This window comes from Rhinoderma darwinii, chromosome 6 (assembly GCF_050947455.1).
Source record: "Rhinoderma darwinii isolate aRhiDar2 chromosome 6, aRhiDar2.hap1, whole genome shotgun sequence".
NCBI classification, from domain to species: domain Eukaryota; kingdom Metazoa; phylum Chordata; class Amphibia; order Anura; family Rhinodermatidae; genus Rhinoderma; species Rhinoderma darwinii.
In genome coordinates this window covers 110,355,525-110,383,513 of record NC_134692.1, presented here as the reverse complement: position 1 = coordinate 110,383,513, position 27,989 = coordinate 110,355,525, and the positions used below count along the sequence as shown (strand labels likewise).

Here is a 27,989-nt window from a genome sequence, read left to right as displayed (position 1 = left end):
TAGGCACTGCATGATATGTTGTTGTTAGGCACTGCATGATCTGTTGTTGTAAGGCACTGCATGATTTACATTAGCATAAGAGTTCTTGTTAGGCACTGCATGATCCGCATCAGAGTAAGAGTTGTTAGGCACTACATAATGCGCATTAGGTTAATCGTTGTTGGGCACTGCATGATCCGCATAAGAGCTCTTGTTAGGCACTGCATGATCTGCATTAGCATAAGAATTCTTGTTAGGCACTGCATGATCCGCATAAGAGTTCTTGTTAGGAACTGCATGATCCGCATTAGCATAAGAATTCTTGTTAGGCACTCCATGATCTGTTGTTGATAGGCACTGCATGATCTAGATTACATAAAGAGCCATTGTTAGGCAATGCATGATCTGCATTAGAGTAAGTGTTGTTGTTGGGCGCTGAATGATTTGCATTGGAGTAAGAGTTGGGCTCTGTCGGTGGACAGCCATATTTAGGGCTCTCCAGAGATGTTCTATTGGGATCAAATCAGGGCTCTGGCTCCGCCACTCAAGGACACTCAGAGTTGTCCCGGCTGTGTGCTTAGGGTTAGGCCTCATGCACACGACCGTGTTTTTGCGGCCGCAATTCTCCCGAAAATACACGGGAGAATTGCGGCCCCATTCTTTTCTATGGGGCCGTGCACACGACCGTAGTTTTTGCGGTCCGTGCACGGCCCGGGAGCCCGGACCGCAGAAAGAAAGGGCATGTCTTATTACGGCCCGGTTCTGCGGTCCGGGCTCATTGAAAACAATGGCCGCGGCCATGTGCAGGTCCCGCGATTCGCGGGCGGCCTGCGGCTGACAGTCCGCAGCCGGCCGACCCGAAAATCACGGCCGTGCACACGGCTACGGTCGTGTGCATGAGGCCTTATTGTCTTGTTGGAGGGTGTTCCTTCAGGCCGGTCTGAGATCCAGAGCACGCTGGATCAGGTTTTCATTAAGAATATCTCTGTACTTGGCTCCATTCATGTTTTCCTCAACCCTGACAAGTCTACGTGTCCCAGCCGCTGAAAATCACCCCCACACCATGATGCTGCCACCACCATGCTTCACTGTAGAGATGGTTTTGGGCAGGTGATTAGCAGAGCCTGGTTTACCCCAGACGTGACACTTAGAATTGAGACCAAAAAGTTCAATGTTGGTTTCATCAGACCACAGAATCTTGTTTCTCACAGTCAGAGTCCTTTGGGTGCTTTTTTGCAAACTCCAGGCAGGCTTTCATGTGTCTTTTACTGAGGAGAGGCTTCTTTCTGGCCACTCTGCCATAAAGCCCAGATCGTGGAGTGCTGCAGTGATGGTTGACCTTCTGGAAGTTTCTCCCATCTACACAGAGGATCCTTGGAGCTCAGCCAGAATGACCATTGGGTTTTTGGTCACCTCTCTTACCACAACCCTCCTCCCCTGATTACTTAGTTCGGTGGGGCGGCCAGCTCTATGAAGAATCCTGGTTGTTCCAAACTTCTTCCATTTGAGAATTATGGAGGTCACTGCGCTCTTGGGTACTTTCAGTGCAGCAGAAATTGTTTTGACCTGTGCCTCCCCACAATCCTGTCTCTGAGCTCTACAGGCAGTTCTTTCATACTCATGGTTTGGTTTTTTCTCTGATATGCATTGTCAGCTGTGAGACCTTATATAGACAGGGGTGTGTCTTTCCAAATCATGTCCAATCAAATGAGTTTACCACAGGTGGACACCAATCAAGGTGTAGAAACATTTCAAAGATGATCTAGATAAATAGGAGGCCCCCAGAGCTAAATTTCAAGTGTCATAGCAAAAGGTGTGAATACTTATGTCCATGCAAAATTTGAGTTTTTTCATTTTTAATAAATTTGCCAAAATGTATAAAATTGTGTTTTCACTTTGTCATTATGGGGTTTGAAGTCTGAAGGGGCTAGAATTTCAAACATTTTGACTGAAAATACAAAAACGACGCATCCAGCTAAGTACAGTACATCTCTATATAAAATTCTGCAGCCCTTATTGCAAATAAGATGAGCTGAGGCATGTGACATTAAGGAGCAATTTCAGTACTCGGCTGTTTCTATAAGAGTCTATTCTAATTTGTGGTTCTATTGCGTTTTTTTTGCTGCAAAAAGAACGCGATAAGTCAATATACATTAACTCCCATGTAAATCTAGTCCCATTTAAATTTAGCCCTATTTATTAGAAGCATACTCCTATTTAGGAAAGAACTACTGCGTATGGGTTTCTAAATTTTTCCAATAACATTTCCTAATGCACCAGATTTGAAGTGTCCCACCAGTTACTATATAGATTTCATCGTGCAACGTCTCTTCACACCTGAAGTCAGGTCGGGCGGAATATCGAACCTGAAGGGACACTTTATGGCTTTCATTAGAAATGTCATATTTTGTGCTTTTACAGTGCCATTACAATTATGAGACACTATCTCGGTGACAGATAATATATTGGCTACTATAACTTCAGTTATTACAGCTCTATAAAAAAGTGCAGTTATTGTACATTTAAATGATTCATAATAATGGATGACCCGGCAAGTCAACGGTGATAAAAATCAATAAACTAGGGAAAATTTTTCTAGAATTGATCATAATGATTTAGTTCTTAGAATACATGCAACCAAAAGCTGTGTGCACAAGTCGCGGTCAATATGTGATTTTTTTTTTTGCTGCGATTTGTGGAAGCTCGTGTAAAAACCGTGCTGTTTTGTCGTGAGTTATGGCAAAAAAAAATGCAAATTGACCACAATGTGTGAATACAGCCAAATAGTTGAAATGATTTAGTTTAGATTAATAATAAACCAGTTCTAGTTCACCTGTGACACACACATAAGGGGAATGTATCACCAAAGGCCGAGTTTACGTGTCGGCAAAACGGTGAGGTTTCGCCACGATTCATGGAAAAACACATTTTGACCGCGATGTGCGAACCCGGGCTTATACTCATGACATCACCCCTGGAATCATAAGCTAGTGCAATTTTGTAAAATGCTCTTGTAGTATGAACGAGCTGCTGTTAAGTGTAGCCATAAAGTGCACTGCTGGACATTGGCCTATCAGTATTTTTACTGGCTCTCTCTTATGAGAAAATGACAGCAATGAGGCCTAGTACAAGACATAAGAAGATAAACTTGAACTATTGGGCTACATTTACACAAGCTCGGCTTGGCAGAAAGATACACCACTAAACACATGCAATTTTTGGCACGAACGCAGTGGTTTTTTTTTTGTTGTTTGTTTTTTAAGAAAATGTCCTAGGATTCTGTTCCTAGAAGTGTTTATATGGAAAATGATTCACTTGTAACAGCGTGCCATAGCAGACTAAAAACACAAAACAAAATGCACTTATATTCCCACAAGGATAAACTCCAATAAAAAGAAACCTGAAAAACAACTCTCGATCCTAGTCTGGCTGCCCCTATCCCCACCCTCTATTTATGAGAATGCTGGGAGGGGGGGGGGGGATATTGTGCCGTTCATTTGGCTCCGATTCCTGTTCCCAAAGAAACTAGAGAAATGGGTCATATGTACCGCGACACCTGAATGCGATAGAATGTCTTCTACTTACTACACAGGGAGGGCTTTCTTATACATGTGTCAGAAAGCTGAATAAATCATGCAGGTTCCAACAGCCCCGAGAACCATAATGAAAGCCATTGTGGCAGCACAATGCCAGCCAAAGTACCCGCAGATCTCACAAGTGGGAGACCGAGGTTATGTTACAGCTGTGGGGGAGAGAAGAGCAATCACATAACAGGACATATTATTTTATTTTTAGCTGGAACGATCCTCAATGCTACATGCACACGTTGCGTTAGGGCTTGTCCACACGTAACGGAATTGCTGCAGAAAATTTCTGCAGTAATTCCGTTGAAAATAACAGACATTCCGCTACGGAAAAAACGCATAAAACATTTTTAAATGCAGAAAACGGTGTGGATTTTGCGGCATTTTTCTCAATGCTGGGAGATGGTGACATCTCCTCTCAAAAACGCAGCAATTCAGTCCACTTTCCGCAGCAGGAATTGACATGCAGCGGTATGAAAAATATGCACTGCAGGTTAATTTCTGGTCGGAAATTTTACGCAGCGTGTGGATGAGATTTGTTAAGTCGCAACTACTTGGCTGTTACTGCATTCTGCTGCGTTTTTTCCGTCCGCAATTTCGGACGGAAAACCCGTTACGTGTGGACAAGCCCTCATTTGGTGCAGAAAATCCGCACCAAAACTTCAGATAAACACAGGTAATAACGCAGGTAAAATCCGCACTTAATGGTATGTTTTTTAATGCGTTTAGGCACGTTTTTTACATTTTGATGCGGAAATAGATGCAAATTGTAGGCTGCGGATTAAAGGGGAGGCAGCCGGAGTGTCGGAACGGCACCGATTACATACAGATGACCTATCCTGTGGATAGGCAAAAGTTTGGCAACATAGGAAATGGTAGACATCTACTAGAATTTGGCCAGGTTTCCCAGCTCCAATAACTTTTATTTACAAACCATTCTACCTATAAGTAGAAAGCTTAGACTCTTCTTGACACACACTGTGTAAAATAAGTGCGCTAAAGTAGAGTGAACTTAACTAAGATAAAGTCCCAATGTGGAGGTCTTTGCACACTTGTAATCCAGAACTCCATTGCTCAGCGTGTCCTCACAGAAATGGTGCAGACATTGATGACTTTTAATATCTTACTAATCCACTAGCATGTCATAACATTACTAGTACATTCTTTCATTACAGATATGTTAATACCACGGAGGTGCATGTTCCGTGTACATAAGCTAGAATGGGGCAGACGTATGCCAAAATAACATCTTTTTGGTTTATGTTTGAGCGCTGTGTGTCGGCATACCTTTTATTTCACAGTTTTCAAAAGTGTAGTCTCTCTTCCGCTTCTTCATTATTATTGTTTTTTAGACTGGAAGCCAATCAGGGAATATGTTAAGCATATAGGCCAAATATGTGAAAAGCGTGTAACCTTTATATCATTAATACATTCTTGCCACACTGCACAGCTCACAAGTCATGGCATACTGCCGCGACCCCCACTGATCAGGAGAATAAAAGGACCACAGAGTTAGTTACGTTTGCCCAGCACAGCGCAGGTACATTCACCTGTATCCACAGCAGGTGGATGGGACTTGCGTTGTGTAGAGAAACTTCTGAAGGGGCTTTTGTCTCGATTCCTAGGATCGGCAGGAGTCCGATAAAGGAATGATGGCATATCCTACTAAAGATGGAATTACCCCTTTTACTCACTTCTCAAATGTGATACAATGCCAGCGAGAAAAATCTGAAAGTTGACAGGCGTAACTGCTGTAAGTGTAGGGAACCTACCAGATATCCTCTGCATTTTCATCCGTCGAGCTTGAATACGCCCTTTTGCAAGTCTTTGCTTGGCTATAATACAGCGGATGTGGTCAGAGAAGATGAATGTAGCTTGAAGAATGGGAAACGGCTTGGCGTGTGGAGTTGATGCCGGTTTGTGGATAGTTATATTCAAAGCTCTGCTGTCATCTTCTACACCAGTCACTTGCATATCCTAAAAAAAAAAAAATGGACCAGGCTTTGCTATAAAAATATGACACATTGAGTGTGAACAGAAATGCTATATTTATGTGTGAAAAATAAACAGGTGTGCTGCACACAAATAAGAAAGATTTGTAACATAACCAAACTATACTACATGTAGTATAAGGGGATGAAAACCAGACAACCACAGTCGCTGCACTCAGCTAGCCTCAGTGCATGTACATAGGTGCTGCAGGAAAGCAAGGAGGACTTGCAAGGTTCCGATTCCAGCGCATCATTTACCAGAATGTATCATTCATCCCAACAAAATTTAGAAAAAGTTTATTAAGTTCCGATGGGCAGTTATTAGATTGGTTGTATTATCCTAGAAAATATTATAAAAAAACAAACAAACAAAAACAACACACATTTTAAAAAGAGGTGTATAAGATTAGAAACTCTTGTGGAGTTCCAATACCAGACACAGCCCATGGTCAAGAGCGTCGCTTTTAACGAAGTCGAAATCAGAATACATTTGCCCAATTTGTGATTGTCGGTCATTAGGATACATTGGGGTTGTCTGATTTAGAAAACCCATTTCCAATTAATAGTGAATTCTGAATTAAGAGAGGGGTTCAGGACCATGCACATTAGCTCTGAACGACCCAAATTACACCGACTGTCCACTGATTTCAACGAGAACGGTGTAATGCTTCATTTCCCTTGCATTTAAACTATAAACCCAGTTATTTCACAATCCTATTACTGACCTGTAATAAACCAGCAAACTTCACAACTCCCCAACCAAGTCTTTTGCTGTCTGGTTCCACCAGGCTCATCTGATAGATGTCAACCGCCAGGAATCTTTGAACTTGATCTCCATCCTTTGGTATTACAGTGCACGCTATTAAATCACTGTTATCTAAAGGAAAAAAAAAAAAGAGGATAAATTTAAATCCATGCATACAAATTCTTCATTCTACACAATACGATAGATGACCATTAAAGGGGTTGTCTGGTTCTTCACAAAAAAAAAAAAATATATATATATCTCTTTAGGATTGGCCATCAATATTAGACTTGTGTGGGTCAGGCTCTCTGAACCCCTGTTAATCATCTGTTTGAAGAGGCAGCGGGCAAGTGCCATTTCCCCTTCATTGTTTGCCAGGCACAGATTTGTACTTTTAGTAAGGGCTGTGCCAGGTATTACAGCTTACTACTCAAGTGAATGGGACTGAGCTGTAAATACCAGGCACAGCCGCTACTAAAAGTACAAATCTGTGCCTGGCAAACAATGAATGTGACAATGAGGAGATGTATCTGAGAAGTTAATAAACGAAACTACACTGAACACGGTGGATACAGAAATCAGCAGCCAAGAGAAAGAATAGACAAAAAGTAGTATCTGCTTCTAGTCTAGAACAGAACTCTAACAATAACAATAACAATAATAATAATACTAATAAAAAAAACGATACTAATTGTATTTCAAAGAGGTTTTGTTTGACTTGATACATTTTTATATGCTGTATATCATTACGATACTTCCAAAGTAAGTGAGTAAAGGTTATTACCATGGCAACTATAACGACAACAGTTGTTCAATTCTGTTTAGTAACTAACAAACATTTATGTCGTCTATCAATTATCTGGGTGAATTCCCGTTTAATTCCAAGCAGCTCAGAGAACAGGAAATATATCAGTAACAACAATCCTGCGTGTTCTGTAAATACTCCTGGAGCGCTGCCTGCTGTATCCTAAGCGTGGAAACACACTTCACAGCCCATTTACTGTAATTGCTTTGGTGGCTTGCAGAGATCAATAATGTTAATTAAAAGGTTCAGTGTAAACCACCAATTGTAGCTTGCAGTCTGTTCTGCAGAAGCGGCCTAAGTGCTTGGAAACCTCTCTTCCCCTGGAAGAAATGAACCACAGTTCTAATGAATGTATGAATCACTATAATATAATATAAACATATAAAACACACACACACACACACACACACATATATATATATATATATACACACACACACACACACACACACACACACACAATGCATTCGGAAAGTCTTTCGAGCCTTTACATTTTTCCACATTTTGTTATTGTGAGGCCTTTTGCTAAAATAACAAAACGTTTTCCCCCATCATTTTGCACTTAATACCCCGTAAAGACAAAGTGAAAACAGAATGTTCGTAATAGCAGAGGGCGAAGTTGAAAAAGCGGCACTCGCCAAATGGTACAAAATCTTCATTATTGTGGCGACGGGTAGCTTTCAAGGGAGGACATAGCAGACAGATAAAAGGTTACAGCCTGTTTCGCGCTGTACAGCGCTTCTTCTGATGTTAGTAATCTTTGCTAATTTCTTGAAAAGGAAAAACGAAAATATTACTTAAGTATTCAGACCCTTTACTCAGTACTTCGTTGAAGCACCTTTGGCAACGTAACAGCCTCCAGTCTTCTTGGGTGTGATGCCACAAGGTTTGCACACCTGGATTAGGGGATTTTCTGCCATTGCTCTCCGCAGATCCTCTGAAGCTCTGTCAGGTTGGATGAGGACCGTCGGTGGACAGTCATTTTCAGGTCTCTCCACAGATATTCAATTGGGTTCAAGTCAGGGCTCTGGCTGGGCCACTCAAGGACATTCACAGAGTTACCCCTAAGCAACTCCTATGTTGTCTTTGTCTGTGGTTATTGTCTTGTTGGAAGATGAACCTTCGGCCCAGTCTGTGGCCCAGAGCACTCTGGATCAGGTATATCAGAATATCTCTGTACTTTCCTCCAACCCTGACCAGTCTCCCTGTCCCAGCCCCTGAAAAAACACCCCCACAGCATAATGCTGCCCCCACCATGCTTCACTGTTTTGGGCAGGTGATGAGCAGTGCATTGTTATCACTAGACATGGCACTTAGAATTTAGGCCAAAACGTTGAATCTTGGTTTCCTCAGACCACAGAATCTTGTTTCTCACATTCTGACAGTCCTTTAGGAGCTTTTCTGCAAACTCCAGGCGTCCTTTCATATGTCTTTTACTGAGGAGAGGCTTCTTTTTGGTCACTGCCATAAAGCCCAGATTGGTGGAGTGCTGCAGTGATGGTTCTCCCATCTGCACACCGGTTCTTTGGAGTTCAGCCAGAGTGACCATTGGGTTCTTGGTTACCTCTCGTACCAAGGCCCTTCTCCCCCGATTACTTAGTTTAGTGGGGCGGCCAGCTCCAAACTTCTTCCATTTAAGAAATATGGAGGCCACTGTGCTCTTGGGAACTTGCAGTGCAGCAGAAATGTTTTTGTACCCTTCTCCAGATCTGTGCCTCCACAACAATCCGGTCTCTGAGCTCTACAGGCAGTTCTTTCCTCCTCATAGCCTGGTTTTTGCTCTGATATGCGTTGTCAGCTGTGAGGCCTTATATAGACAGGGGTGTGTCTTTCCAAATAATGTCCAATCAAATGAATTTACCACTGGTGGAATCCAATCAAGGTGTAGAAATATTTCAAAGATGATCAAGAGAAATGGGAGGTCCCCCCGAGCTAAATTTCAAGTGTCACAGTAAAAGGGTCTCAATACTTATGTCCATGCGAAATTTGAGTTTTTCAAGTTTAATAAATTTGCAAAAAATTTCTTTAATTCTGTTTTCACTTTATTATTATAGGGTACGGAATGCAGAATGATGAGGAAAAAAGTAGATTATTATTATTTTTCTTAGCACAAGGCGTCAACATAACAAAATGTGAAAAAGACGAATACACACACACACACACACTGACCTCAGGGTACAATACAATTTTGTCTCTCCTGAGCCATTGTAACTTGAAATTACAATTAACATATAATGTCACAGGCACTGCAGATTGGAGCCACATGCATTTGGCTGGAAGATCCAGCTAACCTGCATGGACATTTCTCTGGTAATACACTTGTATTATGAGGCGCATGCACTATTTGGCTGTCTAGTAGCGCCTCTCTACAGTACAGTGCAGTACTACATGTCCTGTACTGCTGTTTACCTGTGCCAGTATGAGTTGCTCCTATGGACACCAGGTGGGGTCGGCTCAATTTTCTTTTTACTGTACTGTGTAAGTGTACTATACAAGACTTATGGTCTCAATCTACAAAGGTTTCAACTTTAAATTGTCTTCCCGGAACAAATTAATATTGTAACTGGAGGGACAACTTGGGAATGTCTCATAACTAGTTAGATGTAAGGGCTCATTTAGAGCGTGTTCCACATCCGTGTGCTGTCCTGACAGCACACGGACCCATGCATTTCAAAGGGCCTATTCAGATATGCGTGAGTTTTCACGCAGCGAGTGTCTGTTGCGTGAAACTCACTTCATGTCCTATATTGCTGCATTTTTGTGGATGTGGTTGCCCATTGAAGTGTATGGGTGTGTAAAAACCTTGTCAGTGTTTCACGCATCAGTTACTTAGAATTGGAGAGAAAAAAAAAAAAAAGGTGTTTGCACGGACGTGAAAACCCGATATTACACAGAAAGCGCACTTATGCCATATGCAACGCACACTGATGGCACACGAACATGAAATATGCTCCTTTTTTAACGCACGCAAATTTGACACGCTTGTGTGATTGTAATCTGCAGAGGAAAAATAAAATGCTGTAGCTATTTTTTGTTTACAACCTTCCTTGTGGCGGCATATTGGAGATACACACTTCCTTTCTCTATTGTCTGTAAAAACAGTGCAGTAGGACGAGAGTGCTTCATGGCAGCTTAAAATCAATGGTAGTCAATTGACAGAAATTTCATGGGTTGTTAGGCTGGGTTCACATGACCATGTTACGTCCGTAATGGACGGAACGTATTTCGGCCGGAAGTCCCGGACCGAACACACTGCAGGGAGCCGGGCTCCTAGCATCATAGTTATGATTACAGTATGGGACAGTTGTCCTGCAGCGAGGCAGGGACTCCTAGCATCGTACATAACTATGATGCTAGGAGCCCGGCTCCCTGTACGGTGTTCGGTCCGGGACTTGCGGCCGAAATACGTTCCGTCCATTACGGACGTAACATGGTCGTGTGAACCCAGCCTTACAGTCTACAGGAGGTGACGGAGTACAACCTGCCGCTAAAGAGACCAATGGGTGAAAGTAAAGATACATTAAAACCGTATGTGTGTGTGTATAGTGTTACTGTCCTGTCTTATGTAGACCGCCGGCAGTACGATGGAGCCGTCACTAAATCCCCCACTCTTTGCTCATTCTCTCAGTCTATACAGCAAAACTGTCGAGTTACAGTACAGAAAACATAATTGTATTGTTACTGCTCTAGTGGTTATTGTGAAAACCAGAATATTTCAAGATTTCTTGTGTGTGGCTGGTCACAAAAAAAACCCCATAAAAAAAACCCACCAAATTTGGTAAAAAATAATAAATGTAAAATTTGTCATTTTCTGATGTTACATTCCCTTTAAAAGGGTGGTTTGCTTTGTTAAAAGGGTTAATAAATAAGTGGATCACAGCTGTCACACTGATCGGATCACCAGCAGTCAGCCGTAACCTGAAGGGGACCTGGCAGCAAGTGTGATTCTATTGCAGCATCACCACAGGGAATATAAAGCATTACACAGTGCCCACTAAAATCAAGAATATGAGAGAGAAAAAGAAAGATAAAGAGCAAGAGAGAAAAAGCAAGAAAGAGAAAGAGATGAAAAAAAAAGAGGGGAAAAATTTAAAATAAAAGAATACGGAGAAAGAGAAAAAGAATAGAAAGAAAAGGAGAGAAAAGGAAAAATAGAAAAAAGGAAAAAGGAGAACAAAAAAGAGGAAAAAGAAGTGTAAGGGAAAAGGTAAAAAGGAGAAATAAAAAAAGAAAAAAAAAAAAGAGAAAAGACTGCATGAGAAGATGAGAGAAGCATGCAATGCATGTATAAATTTCAGAGAACTACATGTAGAGCTCTGCTGTAACCACAGCTTTCCTTCTATTCCGAGGAATGGCATGAACAATAAATATATGTCCCCAGAGGAGTCCGACTTCTAGCCACACAATGCCTCATCTTCAAGGGAACAGCTTTCAAATTGGCATGAAAACTTTTGAAATTTGTGCCAAGTGGATTTCCTAACAAAAGCGAATATTTTTCGGGTTGACCTGAAATTATGTAGTGATTCACAGTAACCAGATTTACGATTTTGTAACTCTGTATATGTGTCCTTGAAACAATTGTTACTTTGCATGACTGCAGTAGCTCCTTGTACAAATGTTCATATTATAAACTTCATAAACAGTGTACGGTAGCTTATAACATAAAGCCAAGATCCATACAGATGCCTAATAGAGCATATGTACGTCAGAGGAGGGTCCCCCACTCAGGACCCCTTCTATGAGCCGGAGCACTCGTGGACTCGGCCAATCCATGTATTACATGGTCAGCCATTCATCTAAACGACCGTCACGTAATACTATATTTCCCCTGCAGCACCAATGTATGGCTGGTCGCAGCTTTTTCCAGTGAACCCAGCTGATCAACGGGGGTTTGTGAAGCTGGATCTATGGTGATCAGACTACTTGCCTTGGATACAACAGTTTTTAGGAGGTATGTTTAGCTTAAAGATTGGACCCTGACCGTTTTATTCCTTTGAGCCTTTTATTTACTTACAATAGAATAGTATTTGTCTCCATTTAGGCTGCAATTTGCATGATTTATGAGAAAAACATCCAATACATTTATAGCCAGAGTTCCTGCAATGCTTAATGTTTGAGCAGATAGTAAATATGAGCACACATTTATGAGGCACGGCTGAAGACACCCTTCATTGAACTATGCAATTCCAACTGCTCAGCTGGGTCCCACATGGCTCTTCTTATAGATTGCCTGGAGTATTCTTCTCGGAAGAACCCTCATTGTGTACAAGAAGCATCGACTCCCAGATCAATAGCCCTGCCTGACAAATATAACAATGGGTCCTTCTTAGAAGAGTAACTCTTGACTTCCATGTATTGAAATCATTAATGACAACAGGAAAAGCACAATGGAGGCTGCTACCTGCAATAAAAAATGGTGTCATCTCCGATATATGTTCTGATCATCAGTAAATTAGCCTGACATGTTCACATGTAAGCCCCTGCTCACATCATGTTTGTGATGTATGCTTAGGAAAGTTCCCAGCATACACGCTAAGCATATCCATAGGGTTACACTAGTAGTATAAATTTTTTAACATGGGAGCCTATGGGTGATGTATGGCATTCGTCATAGGTCTCCATAGGACATATATGTCTGGAGATTTTCCCGACAGTGTGAGTGGGGTATAGTGCGCTTTATTATTTAGGAGCAGGTTTAGAAAGGACTCAAGTTGTCACTATGGAGGCATAATTGTTTCTGAACTGGGAAAGGTGCATTCAGTAAGCTGCCCGCTATGGAACCTGTGCTACTAATCCTGCAGGTCACACTGCGACACATTGAGGGGTGAATGGGTGCTGAGCCCACACCCCCAGACAACAGCAGCAGATCCTGGGCAGACACCTAGTAAACAGAACACAAAGAGGGATGGAAAACAGAACTACCTATTACTGCGGTTGACGTCCCCACCCAAGAATCACAAAACGAACAGGAGAAGGGACTACATGTCACCACGGCTCCTTTGCCAATTGCAACACTTGTGTCCAGGATACTATGGTAGCCTCAGCCCAGAGCCCCTCTCCCAATTCACCAGTGTAGCTGGTGCCAGGTAATGAGGGAAGAAACTGCTCTATCAAGATGACTCCATTGGGAGGGAAGAGGAGGGACTGGGGGCGGGGCTTGTAGTGGAATTCCCTGCAGCATTGCGCTCATATAGTGCGTGTAACGTCCGTGGTTGCTGACCACGAACTCCTTCCATCCAGTCGATGCCCTTCTCTCAAGAGATGTCTGCACCTACAGCCGTCCTGCTCCACAGTGACCACCAGGGTGCGCTCACGAGCTCAGTCCAGACTTAAGAAGCCAGAGCGCACGCATGTTGGTGATTGAGCTAATAGCTCCCAGAGCACCCTGGGCTATAAGAAGGTCCCAGCCCCATCCTCCCACTACTGAGCATTGTTGTCGTATTCCAAGTTTGTCTTGCAAATGGTCCCCTAGTGTTTCCTGCTCCCAGTATTTCCTGTTCCTGTATCCTGTACCCTGATCTAGTGCCGTGCTAAGCTGTAGCCATGCTGTATACCATGCCTGTCCTGCTTCTCCACGCCTGACGTCCACCTGCCGCCTAGCTCCTGCCAAGCCTGCCTTGCTACTGTCCGAGCTGCCACGGGTACCCTATATGAACTATAGATTCTGACCTGCGCCCTGTTGGCCAGCCGCCATACCGCCAAGGCGGTACGGCCCAGTGGGTCCACGAACCCTACGTGACAGTGCGTGTGTGTGGAAAGTTTGTGTGTGGAAATGTAGCTATAGAGTTAGCTGTAAAGGAATCATATATCACTGTATGAGGTGGGATAGGTCACAACGTTACATTGGTGTTATAAGTCAGTGGTCTGAGACATACATCTCCGTCGAAAGGCTCACAACGTCATGTGAACAGAGTCTAATAGGTAAGCATTACGTATAATACCCACACATACATATCTATACACACTGTGCAGCCGATACTGGAGGACTGCTGGTCGTTGTTGGAACAGTCAGCAAGCTTGTCGGCAAACGCCTCAAACAACTTGGCAGAGTTTTTATAATGGGGGAGTTAGTGCCCCCTAGATGACTGTATAAAACACTTACTGGGAATCCCCCGCCCCTAGAAGTCTTGTACACGAGTCCTATTGCAAATAAAAGGCTATACACCGTATAGCCTTTTTTTTTTAGAACATTAGTTAAATTGCTTTAATTGGTTTCATTTGTTGAGCTAATGGTGTAATTTTTGCGACACTTTTTTTGCGACACTTTTTTTGTGAACAATGCAATTTTAGCAATTTTTGCTTTTTCAGAATTTTAAGGCTTCTACATCGGACAAAAATAGTAAAAAATAAAATAAAAATATGATTTTACAAAAAAATTCTGGTTACAATATGGTATTACACTAAAAAAGACTTTTTGTGATGTCACCGTCTACTGTAAATTTTGATATATTACATGTTTATTTTAGAGCAATTAGGTCAGGGCTAGTGTTACAACAATGATTGGGGGAGATTTTTGGGGAAGTATTTTTTTATTTTTGCTTTTTTTACTTTCTATTATTATGGTCTGTCCCTTAAAGGTCAGAAAAGACATATTAATAGTCATATTAATGCAATAATTTTTTTCACACTATACTTATTCCATTGTAAATGGGGATGCTGCCCCGTAATAGTCACTATTGTCATGGATAGCGCTGTGCTGGGTCTAGTTAGACCCAGTAGAATCCTCCCACAAATGGTATCACAGTGGGCGGTCCTGGACCAGTTACTAGAACCTGTGCACAAGACTCTTCGTGTGTCATACAGTTGTTTCGGCAACGGTCACCCAGCGTGGTACTGGTGGCTCTCCACACCCGATGTAGCAGAAGATCGCAGGTAAAGCGTCACTATAAGGAATTTCTTTATTACCAATAAGCAACTAACTTTTTATTTCTTTCAAGAAATACTGTAGAAAATGATGAAGAAAAAAAAAAAGTGTAATGAAAGAGGTAATATGTCTGTACATAACTTATTACAAAATGGTTACATTTTTTGAGTAAGGTCAATAAATTGCAGCGTGCCTTGAATTCCTATTACAGTTCTGGATGTAATGGATGAGAGCTTGAGACTTGTCACTTGGAGAAGGCAGTGTTCCCTTTAACACCTACGCATGGTCTCAACTTCAAAAGATATACATATGGACATCCCATCATCCCGGACTAAAGCTGGCCATACTTTGGCCATCATTTGGCTGACCACTGGCCATGATTTGGCTGACCAAAGGACCATTTTGCCGACAGCTATCACTCACGGCTTCCCCAGACACGTACATGCTCACCTGAGGGTGCATGTGTTCACAATAGAGACAAGGCAGAAAGACCCTGCCAGACTGCTCCGGCAGCGGCTTTACTAACTAACAAAGGGATCGGCTGATTGAAGTACAAAATGCCTGACTCTTCTCTCCCCCAACATCTGCCATTGGGGGAAAGTCGGGAAGCCACCATACACATAAGCTTGGCGGCTTCTCCTGCCAAAAACTGTGTGTTCGGCCGACATACATGTAATGAAAATGGTCATCTTAAGGGACCATAGTGAGTTGAATAAAAGGACAATTTACTATTTAATATTCATGGTCCTTCCCTTTTATCATCTGTGTCCATTCACAAACGCCTCATTTACCTAATAACTGGTGGGCAGCTCTGGAAACCTGAGCCAAGGACTGAGGGTATAAAATAGGACTTGTGCAACAAGAAAGCAGTTCACAATTTGGGGGTTCAAAGATACTAAGGCTGGTATCACTTGTTCTTCCCTCAAGGAAACTTAAAAGACTAAGGGCTAGTTCAAATGGCGGATTTTGCATGGCGGGTTTCACCACAAAATCAACCGCGCAACTATTCATGCTGACGGCAGGAAGATTCCCCCCCTCCCATTGACAACAATAAGGGGTTCGGGCGGAATCCGGTCTGTTATTTCTCCATTTCATTATGTAACTGATTTGCATGTAATTTTAGGTTGACATTTTTTTTGTTTGTTTTTACTTCTTGTAAGCACTTTGTATGCTCTAAATCAGAGATCCCCAACCCTTTATACCTCGTAAGCCAAATTTAATTTTGAGTGATGGCCGGGAGCCACATTTGGGTTAAAAAAAAAATTAACTTCTTACATGTAGAGAAATACAGAAACAATGCCATTTTCAATTTGCAGATAAACATTTCAGTTTGATTTTTAACACACTGGCATTCCACCACCCAAATTGGCACTTTTCTGGGGATAGGATACGTCTGTAATATTGTTACATATGTGTATGAAAGATTGTAGCACAAGCATATTGTTATAACTCAGCGTACCTATGGCGAGCCACACAGCAGAGGGTCGCGAGCCACATGTGGCCCCCAAGCCACTGGTTGGGGACCACTGCTCTAAAGAATCCATGGACCTTTATTAGAGTGTGTTTACCCTTTGACTGCTGGAGAACAGTGTGTGTGTGTGTGTGTGTGTGTGTGTGTGTGTGTGTGTGTGTGTTAGGTACCTATCAACCAAGAACTCGGTGGGTGGTGGCAGCGAGTTGTGAATCTGGTGTGTGTAGATTGTGTGGGATTTGATTTATGCTCAATTTGCAACCTAAGTGGAAGGTAGGTGCAAGATTGAGTGAGTGGAAATAGATTAACTTCTTGTGATCACAGTCAGGTTATATGCTGTGAAAGTGTGTACAAGCAAAAATACAAACTAGATTTCTAAAACCATATACTTTTCTTAACCTGTTTAGCCCTCACGAAGTACACGCAAGTTCCACGCGATCAACAGCATGAGCTCGGTGGTGATTGACCGCCAGGCTACTGCAGGAATGGCTCAGACCAGAGAAACCGGATTCCAGCCATTAACCCATTAGAAGCCACGGTCAATAGCATCTAAACAGCTTAACAGAGGGAAGAGACTAAGAATAGCCCCCCCTCCAAAAATAAATTTAAAAAACCGCTTTATTCATAAAAAAGTATTTTATATAGAGTGAACATAATTATACCGCACAGTGTAAAAAGAAAAAATACCTAATCTCCCCATCCAATAAATTATATGTGCCCTAAAATGTTACCAATACAAAAACAAAAACTATTTTGGACAAAAAGCAAGCCTTCAAATGGCTACGTCACCGGAAAATTAAAAAAACGATAGCTTTTCAAACACGATGATGGAAAAAATAGATTGTACATTAAAGACCAAAATAGGCTGTTATTTAAGGGGTTAAAGGCTATGTACACATAGGCCCCATGCACACGAATGTAAAAACGCCTGTAATCACGGGCCGTAATTACGGGCCCATAGACTTCTATTGGCCACGGGTACCTCCCCCGGTATGCTTACGGGAAGGTGCCCGTGCCGTTGAAAAATATAGAACATGTCCTATTTCAGGCCGTAATTACGGCACGGGCAGGCCCATAGAAGTCTATGGGGCTCCCGTAAATACGGGTGACTACGTGTGTGCACCCGTAATTACGGGAGCGTTGCTAGGCGACGTCAGTGAATAGTCACTGTCCAGGGTGCTGAAAGAGTTAAACGAACGGCAGTAACTCTTTCAGCACCAGTGGCTACCGATCACAATATAGCTAAAGCTGTAAAAAAAAAAAAAAAAAAAAGATGTCCATACTTACCCAGAACTCCCTGCTTCTTCCTCCAGTCCGGTCTCCTGGGATGACGTTACAGCCCATGTGACCGCTGCAGCCAATCACTGGCTGCAGCGGTCACATGGACTGCGCGTCATCCAGGGAGGTTGGACTGGATATCAAGAGAGAGACGCGTTACCAAGACAACGGCCGGGTAAGTATGAATTTAAATTTTACTTTTATTACGGAAAGGGCTGTCCCTTCTCTCTATTCTGCACTGATAGAGAGAAGGGGCTTCCGATTACTGCAGTGTAATTTTGCAGCGAAAACGTGCCCGTAAATACAGGTGGAATACGGGTCGAATACGTGTGACCAAGGACCCGTATTTACGCCAGTATTTACGGGTGGACAAAAATACGGTCGTGTGCATGGGGCCTACGAAAGGATTTTTTTTGTTTTAATAAAATCAATGTTTTATGTATTATTAAAACAACTATTAAATTGACTTCTATGAAAAAAAATGTTTTACATTTTGCAATGCAGCTTCTATATAACCTGTATACATAGAGCCAGTGTTATTCTGCCTCAGCCAAGTCTATCAGTTCAGATGAACGGACGGCTCTGCGGAGATCAAATCCTGTATGTCTCTGACACACAGGATCCATCTGAAAACTATCACATCTAAGAGATATAGATATATATATATATATATATCTATATCAGTTTCTTAGTGTTACCACACCGTATGCCAATGAGCATAAAAGAGTCAAATCTTCGTTTGGAACATTTGAGGAATGAAGATATGACTCTTTTCAGTGTTTACCCCGCCTCCTTACTTTTGATTGACAGATCCTCGCCTCCCCAGCACACAAAATTCCGCGCTTGCGCATTGATGTCCTCTTCTGGTGTGGACGCACAAAGGGACACCGAATTATTACGATAAAAAGCCCAAAATGTTTGCAGACCGTTATTTACAGTCGGAGGAGGAGTTTAGGAGAGAGGATAACTGCAATGAACTTTTTATAGCAGTGGCCAGTGAGGGAGAAGTAAAGTTCAATAGGTGAAATGCTGGTGACAGGTTCCCTTTAAACTTAACAGTTTCTCTAAAAATATATTCATAAAAGATAACACAGCACTCAATGTGCGCTCACTATTCACATAACTCCCTGTGGCTGCATCACGTCTGTGAAAAACACTTTACAATATCTTGACAAAGTGTATAAGACTTTACTCACATGGCCATAAAAACAGCTCTTTAACCCCTTAAGGACGCAGCCTAGTTTTGGCCTTAAGGCTCAGAGCCCAATTTTCAAATCTGACATATTTCAGTTTATGTGGTAATAACTTCGGAATGCTTAAACCTATCCAAGCGATTCTGAGGTTGTTTTCTCGTGACACATTGGGCTTTATTTTAGTGGTAAAATTTGGTCAATATATTCAGTGTTTATTTGTGAAAAATAGCAACATTTAGAGAAAATTTGGAAAAAATAGAATTTTTCTGAATTTTAATGTATCTGTTTGTAAGACAGATGGTTATAAACACCCAAAATAGTTAGTAGTTCTCATTTCCCATATGTCTAGTTTATGTTGGCATCTTTTTGTGAACATTTTTTTTATTTTTCTAGGACGTTACAAGGCTTAGGACATAAGCAGCAATTTCTCATATTTTGAATACAATTTCAAAAGCCTCTTTTCTTTTTAGGTTCCAGTTCAGTTCTGAAGTTGCTTTGAGGAGCCTAGATATTAGAAATCCCCATAAAAAAAACAAAAACATTTTAGAAACTAGACCCCTCAAAGTATTCAAAACAGCATTCAGAAAGTTAATTAACCCTCTAGGTGTTTCCCAGGAATTTAAGCAAGGTAGAGGTGAAATTTACAAATTTCTTTTTTTGTCAGAAAATCCTTTTTATTTAATTTTTTTCTGTTTAAACAGAATGTTTTACCAGAGAAACGCAACTTAATACTTATTGCCCAGATTCTGACGTTTTTAGAAATATCCCACATGTGGCCCTAGTGCGGTAATGGACTGAAGCACCGGCCTCCGAAGCAAAGGAGCACCTAGAGGATTTTGAGGCGTCCTTTTTATTAGGCACCATGTCTGGTTTGAAGAGGTCTTGTGGTGCCAAAGCTGTGGAAATCTCACAAAAGTGACACTATTTGGCAAACTACACCCCTCAAGGAACTTATCGATGGGGTATAGTGGGCATTTAGACGCCACAGGTTTTTGCACAATTTTGTGCAATTGAAAATCCCATTTTTCCGATAAAAGGTACACATTGACAATTTTGACAAGGAATAAAGGAGAAAAAGCACCCCAACATTTGTAAATTAATTTCTCTCGATTACGGTGGTACCCCACATGTGGTCATAAACTGCTGGTTGGACACACGGCAGGGCTCAGAAAGGCAAGATCACTATTTGGCATGTAGATTTTGCTGGATTGGTTTCTGGGCGCCATGTCGCATTTGCAGAGCTTCTGAGGTATCAGTACAGGGGAAACCCCTTAAAAGTTTTGGAAACTAGACCCCTTGAGGAATTCATTGTAGTTTTCAAGGGGTGAATATGACTTTTTGATCAGGCATGGTGACTATAAAACAGTAATTCTACTATTGTTCTTTTATAAAAAAAAATATTGTACAGCGTTCTCCGTGCGCTATAAATGACATTCACATTATTCTGCGGGGCGATACCATATGTTTATAGTTTTTGTTATGTCTTATGGCGTTTGCACAATAAAATATTTTTATGAAAAAATTATTTACTTTTTGTGTTGCCATATTCTAAGAGATATATATATATATATATATATATATATATATATATATATATATATATTCTAATTTTACCATTTTTAGGTAAATGCGACGTTTTGATCTCTTTTTATTCCATTTTTTGGGAGGTGAAGTGACCAAAAAATTGTGATTCTAGTATGGTTTATTATTTTCTTTTATGGTGTTTACCGTTACGGACGCGGCGATACCAATTATGTATAGTTTGTTTATTTATTTTTTTTATAATAAAGGACGGATAAGGGAAAATGGGTGATTTTTACTTTTAAACAACTTTTTTTTAAACTTTTTTATTTCGTCCCACTAGTTGACTTGAAGGCAGGAGGGCTTGATCGCAATTCTTATGCACTGCGCTACATGCGTAGTGCAGTGTATTAGAGCGGTCAGCTACTCGCTGACAGCAAGCATAGTGGGTCCTGACTTTGTCAGGACCCACTAGGCTTCCGTATATGGCATAGCCGGAGGCCATTGTTAGGCCTCCGGTTGCCATAGCAACTATCGCAGTTCGCTATCATGTAGCGGGCCATCGATGGTGGTTTAACCCCTATGAAGCTGCAATCGCTATTGAACGCGGCTTCTAAGGGGTTAATCAGCGAGGACACCACGATCGGTCCCCGCTGAAGGAGCTGCGGCAACTGCTGTACGAGACAGCAGTTGTCACAGCTCCTGTGTGTGCCGGGAGGACAGCCGAAATGGACAATCCTCCCGTGACGTACTATTAGGTTATCTTCAGAAAAAGCGTGCACACGTCTCCCAAGTTTCAATCAATATGTTCTTTTATTGGTCAAACATCCAGTAAATAAATGGCAAAGTTTCGACCCCTGACAAGTAGAGGGTCTTTCTCAAGCCAGGCTAAATAGAACTCTAATAAAATCTTCCACAATATTTCCCATGAAAACTCATTTGCATTGTGGGCAATATTGTATTTTTGTATTGCACTAAATATAATTTTTTCAGATGATATAAATGGAAACATGTTTGTAGCTTTTACAACTAATGCCCAAGAAAACATTTAAAGCATGAATGATATCAAGTCTGACGGGTGTACCAGAATTCCTTCAGTTAAAACCAATGAGGGTGCCGCTCGTGATTCGCGCAACAGCAGTAAAAAGTATGAATGAAAACAGAAAAGCACCACGTGCTTTTCTGTTTACAAACATACAGAGTGTCATAATGAAGGCGGCTGCGCGAAAATCACGCAGCCACGCATCATATGCTGATGACACACGGAGCTGTTATGTACCTTTTGCGCGCGCAAAACGCACACGCTCGTGTGAATCCGGCCTAAGGATATGAGAATTTTACCATGGGACCTATAAATAGCTATCGCCATTATTAATATCCAAGCCCATGAATCTAACATTAGAAAGAGAATACACAAACTAGCTCTACTTGGGAGGTGTGCCAGGAGGGATTCTTTGCAATCCAGAAAGAACATCAGGACAAGGCTAAAATCTGCACAGGACACCTGGGCAAACGCAGGTTATTTGGAACAAGGGGGCAGTTTCACCAATGCGGTCTAAGAATTTTTACGACATTTATTATAAATATTTATTTTTTTATATAACCACGAAATATTCTTTCAAACAGTTACATCTGACTATTAGCACTTGCGATTTGATGTTGCATAAGAAATTGGTTGTCTAGGATGTAGTCTGCAGTACATGAATCTTTTTATTTGGTCTTCGGTCTACTACAACCGTGTTTGCTAATATTTACACAACAGCAGTGAACGCAGAATCCTGTGCAAAAAAAAAAAAAAGATTAGATGTGATTAAAACGCCTGCCCACTTGACACACCTACAGGTCCTCATAAGGCTCATAGTGAGCGGACCCACAATACTCAGTATGTGGGCTCTAGCAGGGTTTCCTGTAAACGGACCCTCCACATTTCTGGTCTGGTATTCCGTGGAACACCTGACTCATTTCTGAACATAGGAACATGCTGATTTAGCTCCTGGTACGCGAGGCGGGGAGGGCTATCCATAAATAGCATCTGTTTACAGCTTACAAAACCAAACTTGCTGTGGTGAGCTCATTTTATTGTGGCAAGAAAAAAGCATTATTACCCGTTCTCACGTGGGGTTCTGTGTTCTGCATATTCACAATCACTAGCAATGGAATTACCTTTTGGTGTTTTCATCATATAAGACATTGTTTTAAAAATAATTTTTGCTTAAGAAATGCACTGTAAATTGAAGCTCAGTACATACTTCAAAGCAGGGGTGCCTTAAAGGGAACAGGTCATCAGCATTTCACTTATTAAACCAGCAATACCTGTTGGTAGTTGTTCTCGAAAATCATTTTTATGTAACCTATAGTTACCTTCTAATTCGGCTCTGTACCTTTAGCATTCCATATTTTTGTGTTCCTGCACCGTATGCTAATGAGCATAAACGAGTCAAATGTTGAGTTGGAAAGAGTCATATCTCCATTCCTCAAGCCTTTCCGAATTAACCCCGCCTACTTACTTTGATTGATAGCTTACTTTTGTTTGATAGCATTCAGGGTGGGCCAGTTTTCGGCGATGTGCGGGCATAAAAAAAAGGAACAAACGAGAATGCCAGATTATTACCATAAAAAGGCGCAAAATGTTTGCAGACCGTTATTTATGATCGGAGGAGGAGTTTTGGAGGGCGGATAACGGCAATGAACTTTTGACAGCAGCGGCCAGCGAGGGGTGAGTAGAGTTCAATAGGTGAAATGCTGTTGACAGGTTCCCTTTAAACATTTATTCCCAGATTCTTCCTTTAGAGGGAACCTGTCAGTAGGTTTGGAGCAACTAAAGTACCAACATGCTGTTATGCAGTGTTTAGTGTTCCAAACCTGCCTACCTCAAAACCAAAAGTGTAGGGTTTAGAAGGTTACAATTTACCGAAAGGAGTCCGGATAGGGATAAGTGGCATCAGGCACAAGTGCACTGTAGCGGCGTAACTACCGTTGTAGCAGCTAGAAAGGCTGCTACGGGGCCCGCGGCATGAGGGGGACCTGTAGCACCCTGCCGGCATGGGATCCCCCATGCCCAATGGCAACGCTACCATTCACTATGGCTGCTACAGCGGTAGCGGCACCACATTCAATAGTATCTGCATCCTAAGGACGCAGATACTATTGAACACTATGCATACCTCCCGGGCGGCCGGGGGTATGTCCCGCTGTCAAGTGCATCTGTGTCCTGATATACAGTTGAACCCAATTCTGAAGCAGGGAACCTACAGAGCTCCCTGCTCTAGAATTAGTTCAGACCGGAGGAGCAGAAGGAGCGCCTCTGCTCCCAGAGGACTCCCCGGGCACAGCACTACTTTAAGAACTGTGCTTGGGGAAGCCCTTGACGTCACTGCCCAGATATGGACAGTGACGTCAGTGGCTACTCCTTCAGCGGAATCCCCGTTGCCGATCTGGCCGGGGTATCTCGCCCCTAAAGTAAACCCCTGAGGTCATTGTCCATATATGGACATTGACGTCAGGGGCTCTTCATGGAGCGGAATCCCCGGACAGAGTCGGCAACGGGGATTCCACTCAAGGAGTAGCCACTGACGTCACTGTCCATATACGGAAAGTGACATCAGGGCTTCTCTCTAGGAGTGGAGTCCCCAGCCTATGCTCTGGCTGGGGATTTCCGCTCCAAGAAGGATTCCCAATGGCGCTATCTACAGGGGACAATGAGGCACTATATATTGGCACTATCTTAATGGGACACTGTGGTGCTATCTACATGGCACTGTGTCACTATCCACAGGGGCACTGGCACTAGGGGCAGCTAAGTGGGCATTATACTCTATAAGGGCAGATAGGGGGCATTATACTGTATGGGGGAAGCTATGGGGCATTATACTGTATGTGGGCATCTGTATGGGCATTATACTGTATGGGGCAGCTATGAGGGCATGATGCTGTATGGGATATTTGGTGTGGGTATTATATGGGTGGCATCTATGTGGGCATTATACTGAATGGAGTCATCTGTGTTGGCTTTATACTTTATGGGTGCATCTGTGGGGGCATTACACTGTATGGTGGCAGCTATGGGGGCATTATTCTGTATGGTGGCAGCTATGGGGGCATCATACTGTATGGTGGCAGCTATGGGGGCATTATACTGCGTGGGGGCAGCGATTTGGTATTATACTGTGTGGGAGGCACTATGGGAGGGATTGGGTGGGATTAGAGGCGTGGCTTAAAAAAAAAAATTGCTGCTCTGTTTGTCCCTCTTTCTGATAGTTGGGAGGTATGCACTATGGCAGAGAAGGGAGATAACTCCCTGCTCTGCCATTTACTAAGCTACAGGCCACGTTTGGCATGCAACTTCGGACTGGATCCCTGCGCAGGCCAGCGTGATGACGTCACTGGATAAAGGCGGCCTATGCAAAGGATCCCGTCGGCGTTGAGGATGCTTTGGAGAAGCTCCGTTCGTCACGGGAATGGGGCCTAGGTTAATATATATTTTTTTGTTTTACTTCTTTCGGGGGGCGCTATCTACAGTGGGGGCTGTATGTCACCATCTACAGTGGGGGCTGCATGTCACCATCTACAGGGGGGGCTGCATGTCACCATCTACAGGGGGGGCTGCATGTCACCATCTACAGGGGGGGCTGCATGTCACCATCTACAGGGGGGGCTGCATGTCACCATCTACAGGGGGGGCTGCATGTCACCATCTACAGGGGGGGGCTGTATGTCACCATCTACAGGGGGGGGGCTGCATGTCACTATCTACAGGGGGGCTGCATGTGACCATCTACAGGGGGGGGGGCTGCATGTCACCATCTACAGGGGGGCTGTATGGCACCATCTACAGGGGGGCTGTATGGCACCATCTGCAGGGGGGGCTGTATGGCACCATCTGCAGGGGGGCTGTATGGCACCATCTGCAGGGGGGCTGTATGGCACCATCTGCAGGGGGGCTGTATGGCACCATCTGCAGGGGGGCTGTATGGCACCATCTGCAGGGGGGGCTGTATGGCACCATCTACAGGGGGTCTGTATGGCACCATCTACAGGGGGTCTGTATGGCACCATCTACAGGGGGGCTGTATGACACTATCTACAGGGGGGGCACTATCTACAAGAGGGGGCTGTGTGTGGCACCCAGGGGAGGGGGTGGACCAGTCAAAAGTTTGCTATGGTGCCCAGTCTTTCCTAGTTACGCACCTGGTGCGTTGTGCCCATGAAGTAGAAGACAGTGCAACTTACTTACTGCCTATGCACAGTGTACTGTCCTTGGTGTCATGTGTGCAATGCGCATGTGCCTGGTGCCGCTCCAAGTTTCATCTCAGTAACTTGTAACTTACTTTACTAATTATTCCCTAATTATCCCGCTGCATAACTGCATGCTGGTGCTTTAGTGGCTCCAAACCTACTGACTGGTTCCTCTCAAATTGCTTAAAATAGAAGTCACAGTCCCCCCCCCCCCTCCCTAGTAGTGCCAGACACACAGTACCAAAGGGGGCCGCACAGAATGGCTTCGAGGACCAGATGTGGGCCCTGAGCCGCAGCCTGTGCACACTTGCTTTAAAGGGAATCCATCACATTCATCCATCATATTTTCCATGTCACTATGTACATTAAAAAATCCTGATGTACTGCAGTTTTCACACAGATCACTTTACCCTCACAATAGGCCAACACTTCCTATCGTTTGTGCTACACTTGGGTACAGGGTCTGGAACAATTTCATCATTACAGAAAGCATTACAATGAACGCCTTTATAATAAAGCTGGGAGAAATCACACAGAATCACATAATTGACAGTAGATATAAGGGACAGCTCAGCTCTTTCTGCCTGCACAATCACTTCAGCAAATTGCACAAAGCATGCCCACAACACTCTTCCATACAAGTCAACTGGCCAATGTAGAGGTGCCTGCTGTAAAGTAAAGCTCTCTTAACTGCTGTCGCAGCAGCTCAGGCAACGTGGCTGCCCCATATGTATGTAACATAAATGGAATTAAAAAAAACATATGTATACAATCAGAAAATGAAAGCGAATTTAAAATAAAAATAAATAATAATAGATATTTAGAATTTTTTGGAAATAAAAAATTAGGGGATAAATTCCTTTTAACATAGTTTCAAACTGAAAAGCGTATGATCAAAAAGGATTACTTCTGTTCAACTTTCATTGGGCTAAATACCAGAAATTTGACACTATAAGTCCTAGGTCACACAGTTTTTGGCGCAGTTTTTGATTCGGAAACTGCGTCGGACACTGCGCCAGAAAACGTCCGAAATCGCCTCCCGTGCTTTCGTCCCTGACCTCCCATTGATATCAATATCAATGGGAGACTGAGAAAGCGATTTTCGCAGCAAAGAAAGTGCAGGCAGGTCAAAATCTGCCTCAAAATTCCTGAAGGAATTTTGTGGCAGATTTTTCTGCCTGCAAAAAACTCAGTGTGAACTCTGCCTAAAAAGAACCTCCATCCAAAAATGACAATTTGGCAAAGCTCCTTTATTAGAAACATTTGATCTCCGTGACAAAACTCCTACTCTAAAAAAAAATATATAGTAACGCTGGGAAGTTTAATTCAATGGTGACTTCATTGAGGAAGGAAGGAACACATATCCTAAATAGTAAAAATCCCTGGAAGTAAACGTCGAGATTACTGTACACATTGGACACCTAGGTTTCCAAACCGGACAGGGGCACACATTTGGCACGATCACTGTAGACTCTGCTATTGCCTGCATTAAATACATCCAGCTGTCAGTATCATTGCTTTTCTATCCAAAGCGACAATAAGTACATCTGACAGCTTCGAAAAATATGTCACCAATCATTCTTCTCATCAACAAAGCTTGTAATGAAGACTGGAGTCAGCAGAAAATGACAAGAACAAAGGGGGAATTAGCGGAGATGCAATATGCTAGTCAATGGGATTTCCAGGTAAACCAAAGAGATTACACGTAATAGCACACAATGTAATGGTGTAATGTGAAAAAGGGATCAAGCCTAAAAGATTTAGAACAGAAAATATAAACTGTACAGAGCTGGATTAAACCATAAGGAGCAGGGAATGACTAGAACTCAACATCCCGGTAAGATTTAGAACTAGGACATAATGTTCGATCTCATTTTCACAACTTTTATCTGCACATCTTACTGAATGCAACGTCCTCATGATGCTGGGTGTATTCAGACACAGAGTGTGTATTCCTGTTTAGCGCCAGCATGTGATAATTCATCTATATCTTATATAGTGTTAACGAAAATGAAAGAAAAAGTTCTGGAAAGTACAAAAAATATCTATTAGAAACGAGCGTTGTATTATTTTTATAGAATATTTTACAAAGGAAAAAAGTACGGAGAAAAAAAAAAAAAGGTGGAACAGTCTCACAGACTTAAAAGGGCTTTCCTAGACTTAACCCCTTAATGAACAGGCCTTTTTGCGCGTCAATGACCAAGGATTATTTTTTGTTTTTTCACTGTCGCATTCTAAGAGTCGTAACTATTTTTTCATTTCAATTGCACCATTTTTGGGTGCATATAATATATTACATTTTATTAACTTTATTTTAGGAAAG

At 42.5% G+C, this 27,989-nt stretch overlaps 1 protein-coding gene across 12 annotated transcripts in view; it reads right to left on the bottom strand.

The window, feature by feature from the left end:
• CLEC16A (C-type lectin domain containing 16A) overlaps positions 1 to 27,989 on the bottom strand; it is a 327,820-nt gene that overhangs the window by 79,795 nt on the left and 220,036 nt on the right. For all 12 annotated transcript variants that reach the window (XM_075830097.1, XM_075830102.1, XM_075830099.1 and 9 more), the window contains 2 exons: positions 6,280 to 6,431; positions 5,336 to 5,540 (listed from right to left, as the gene is read on the bottom strand). In XM_075830097.1, the coding sequence (XP_075686212.1) occupies positions 5,336 to 5,540; positions 6,280 to 6,431 (357 nt within the window). The remainder of the gene's footprint in view (positions 1 to 5,335; positions 5,541 to 6,279; positions 6,432 to 27,989) is intronic.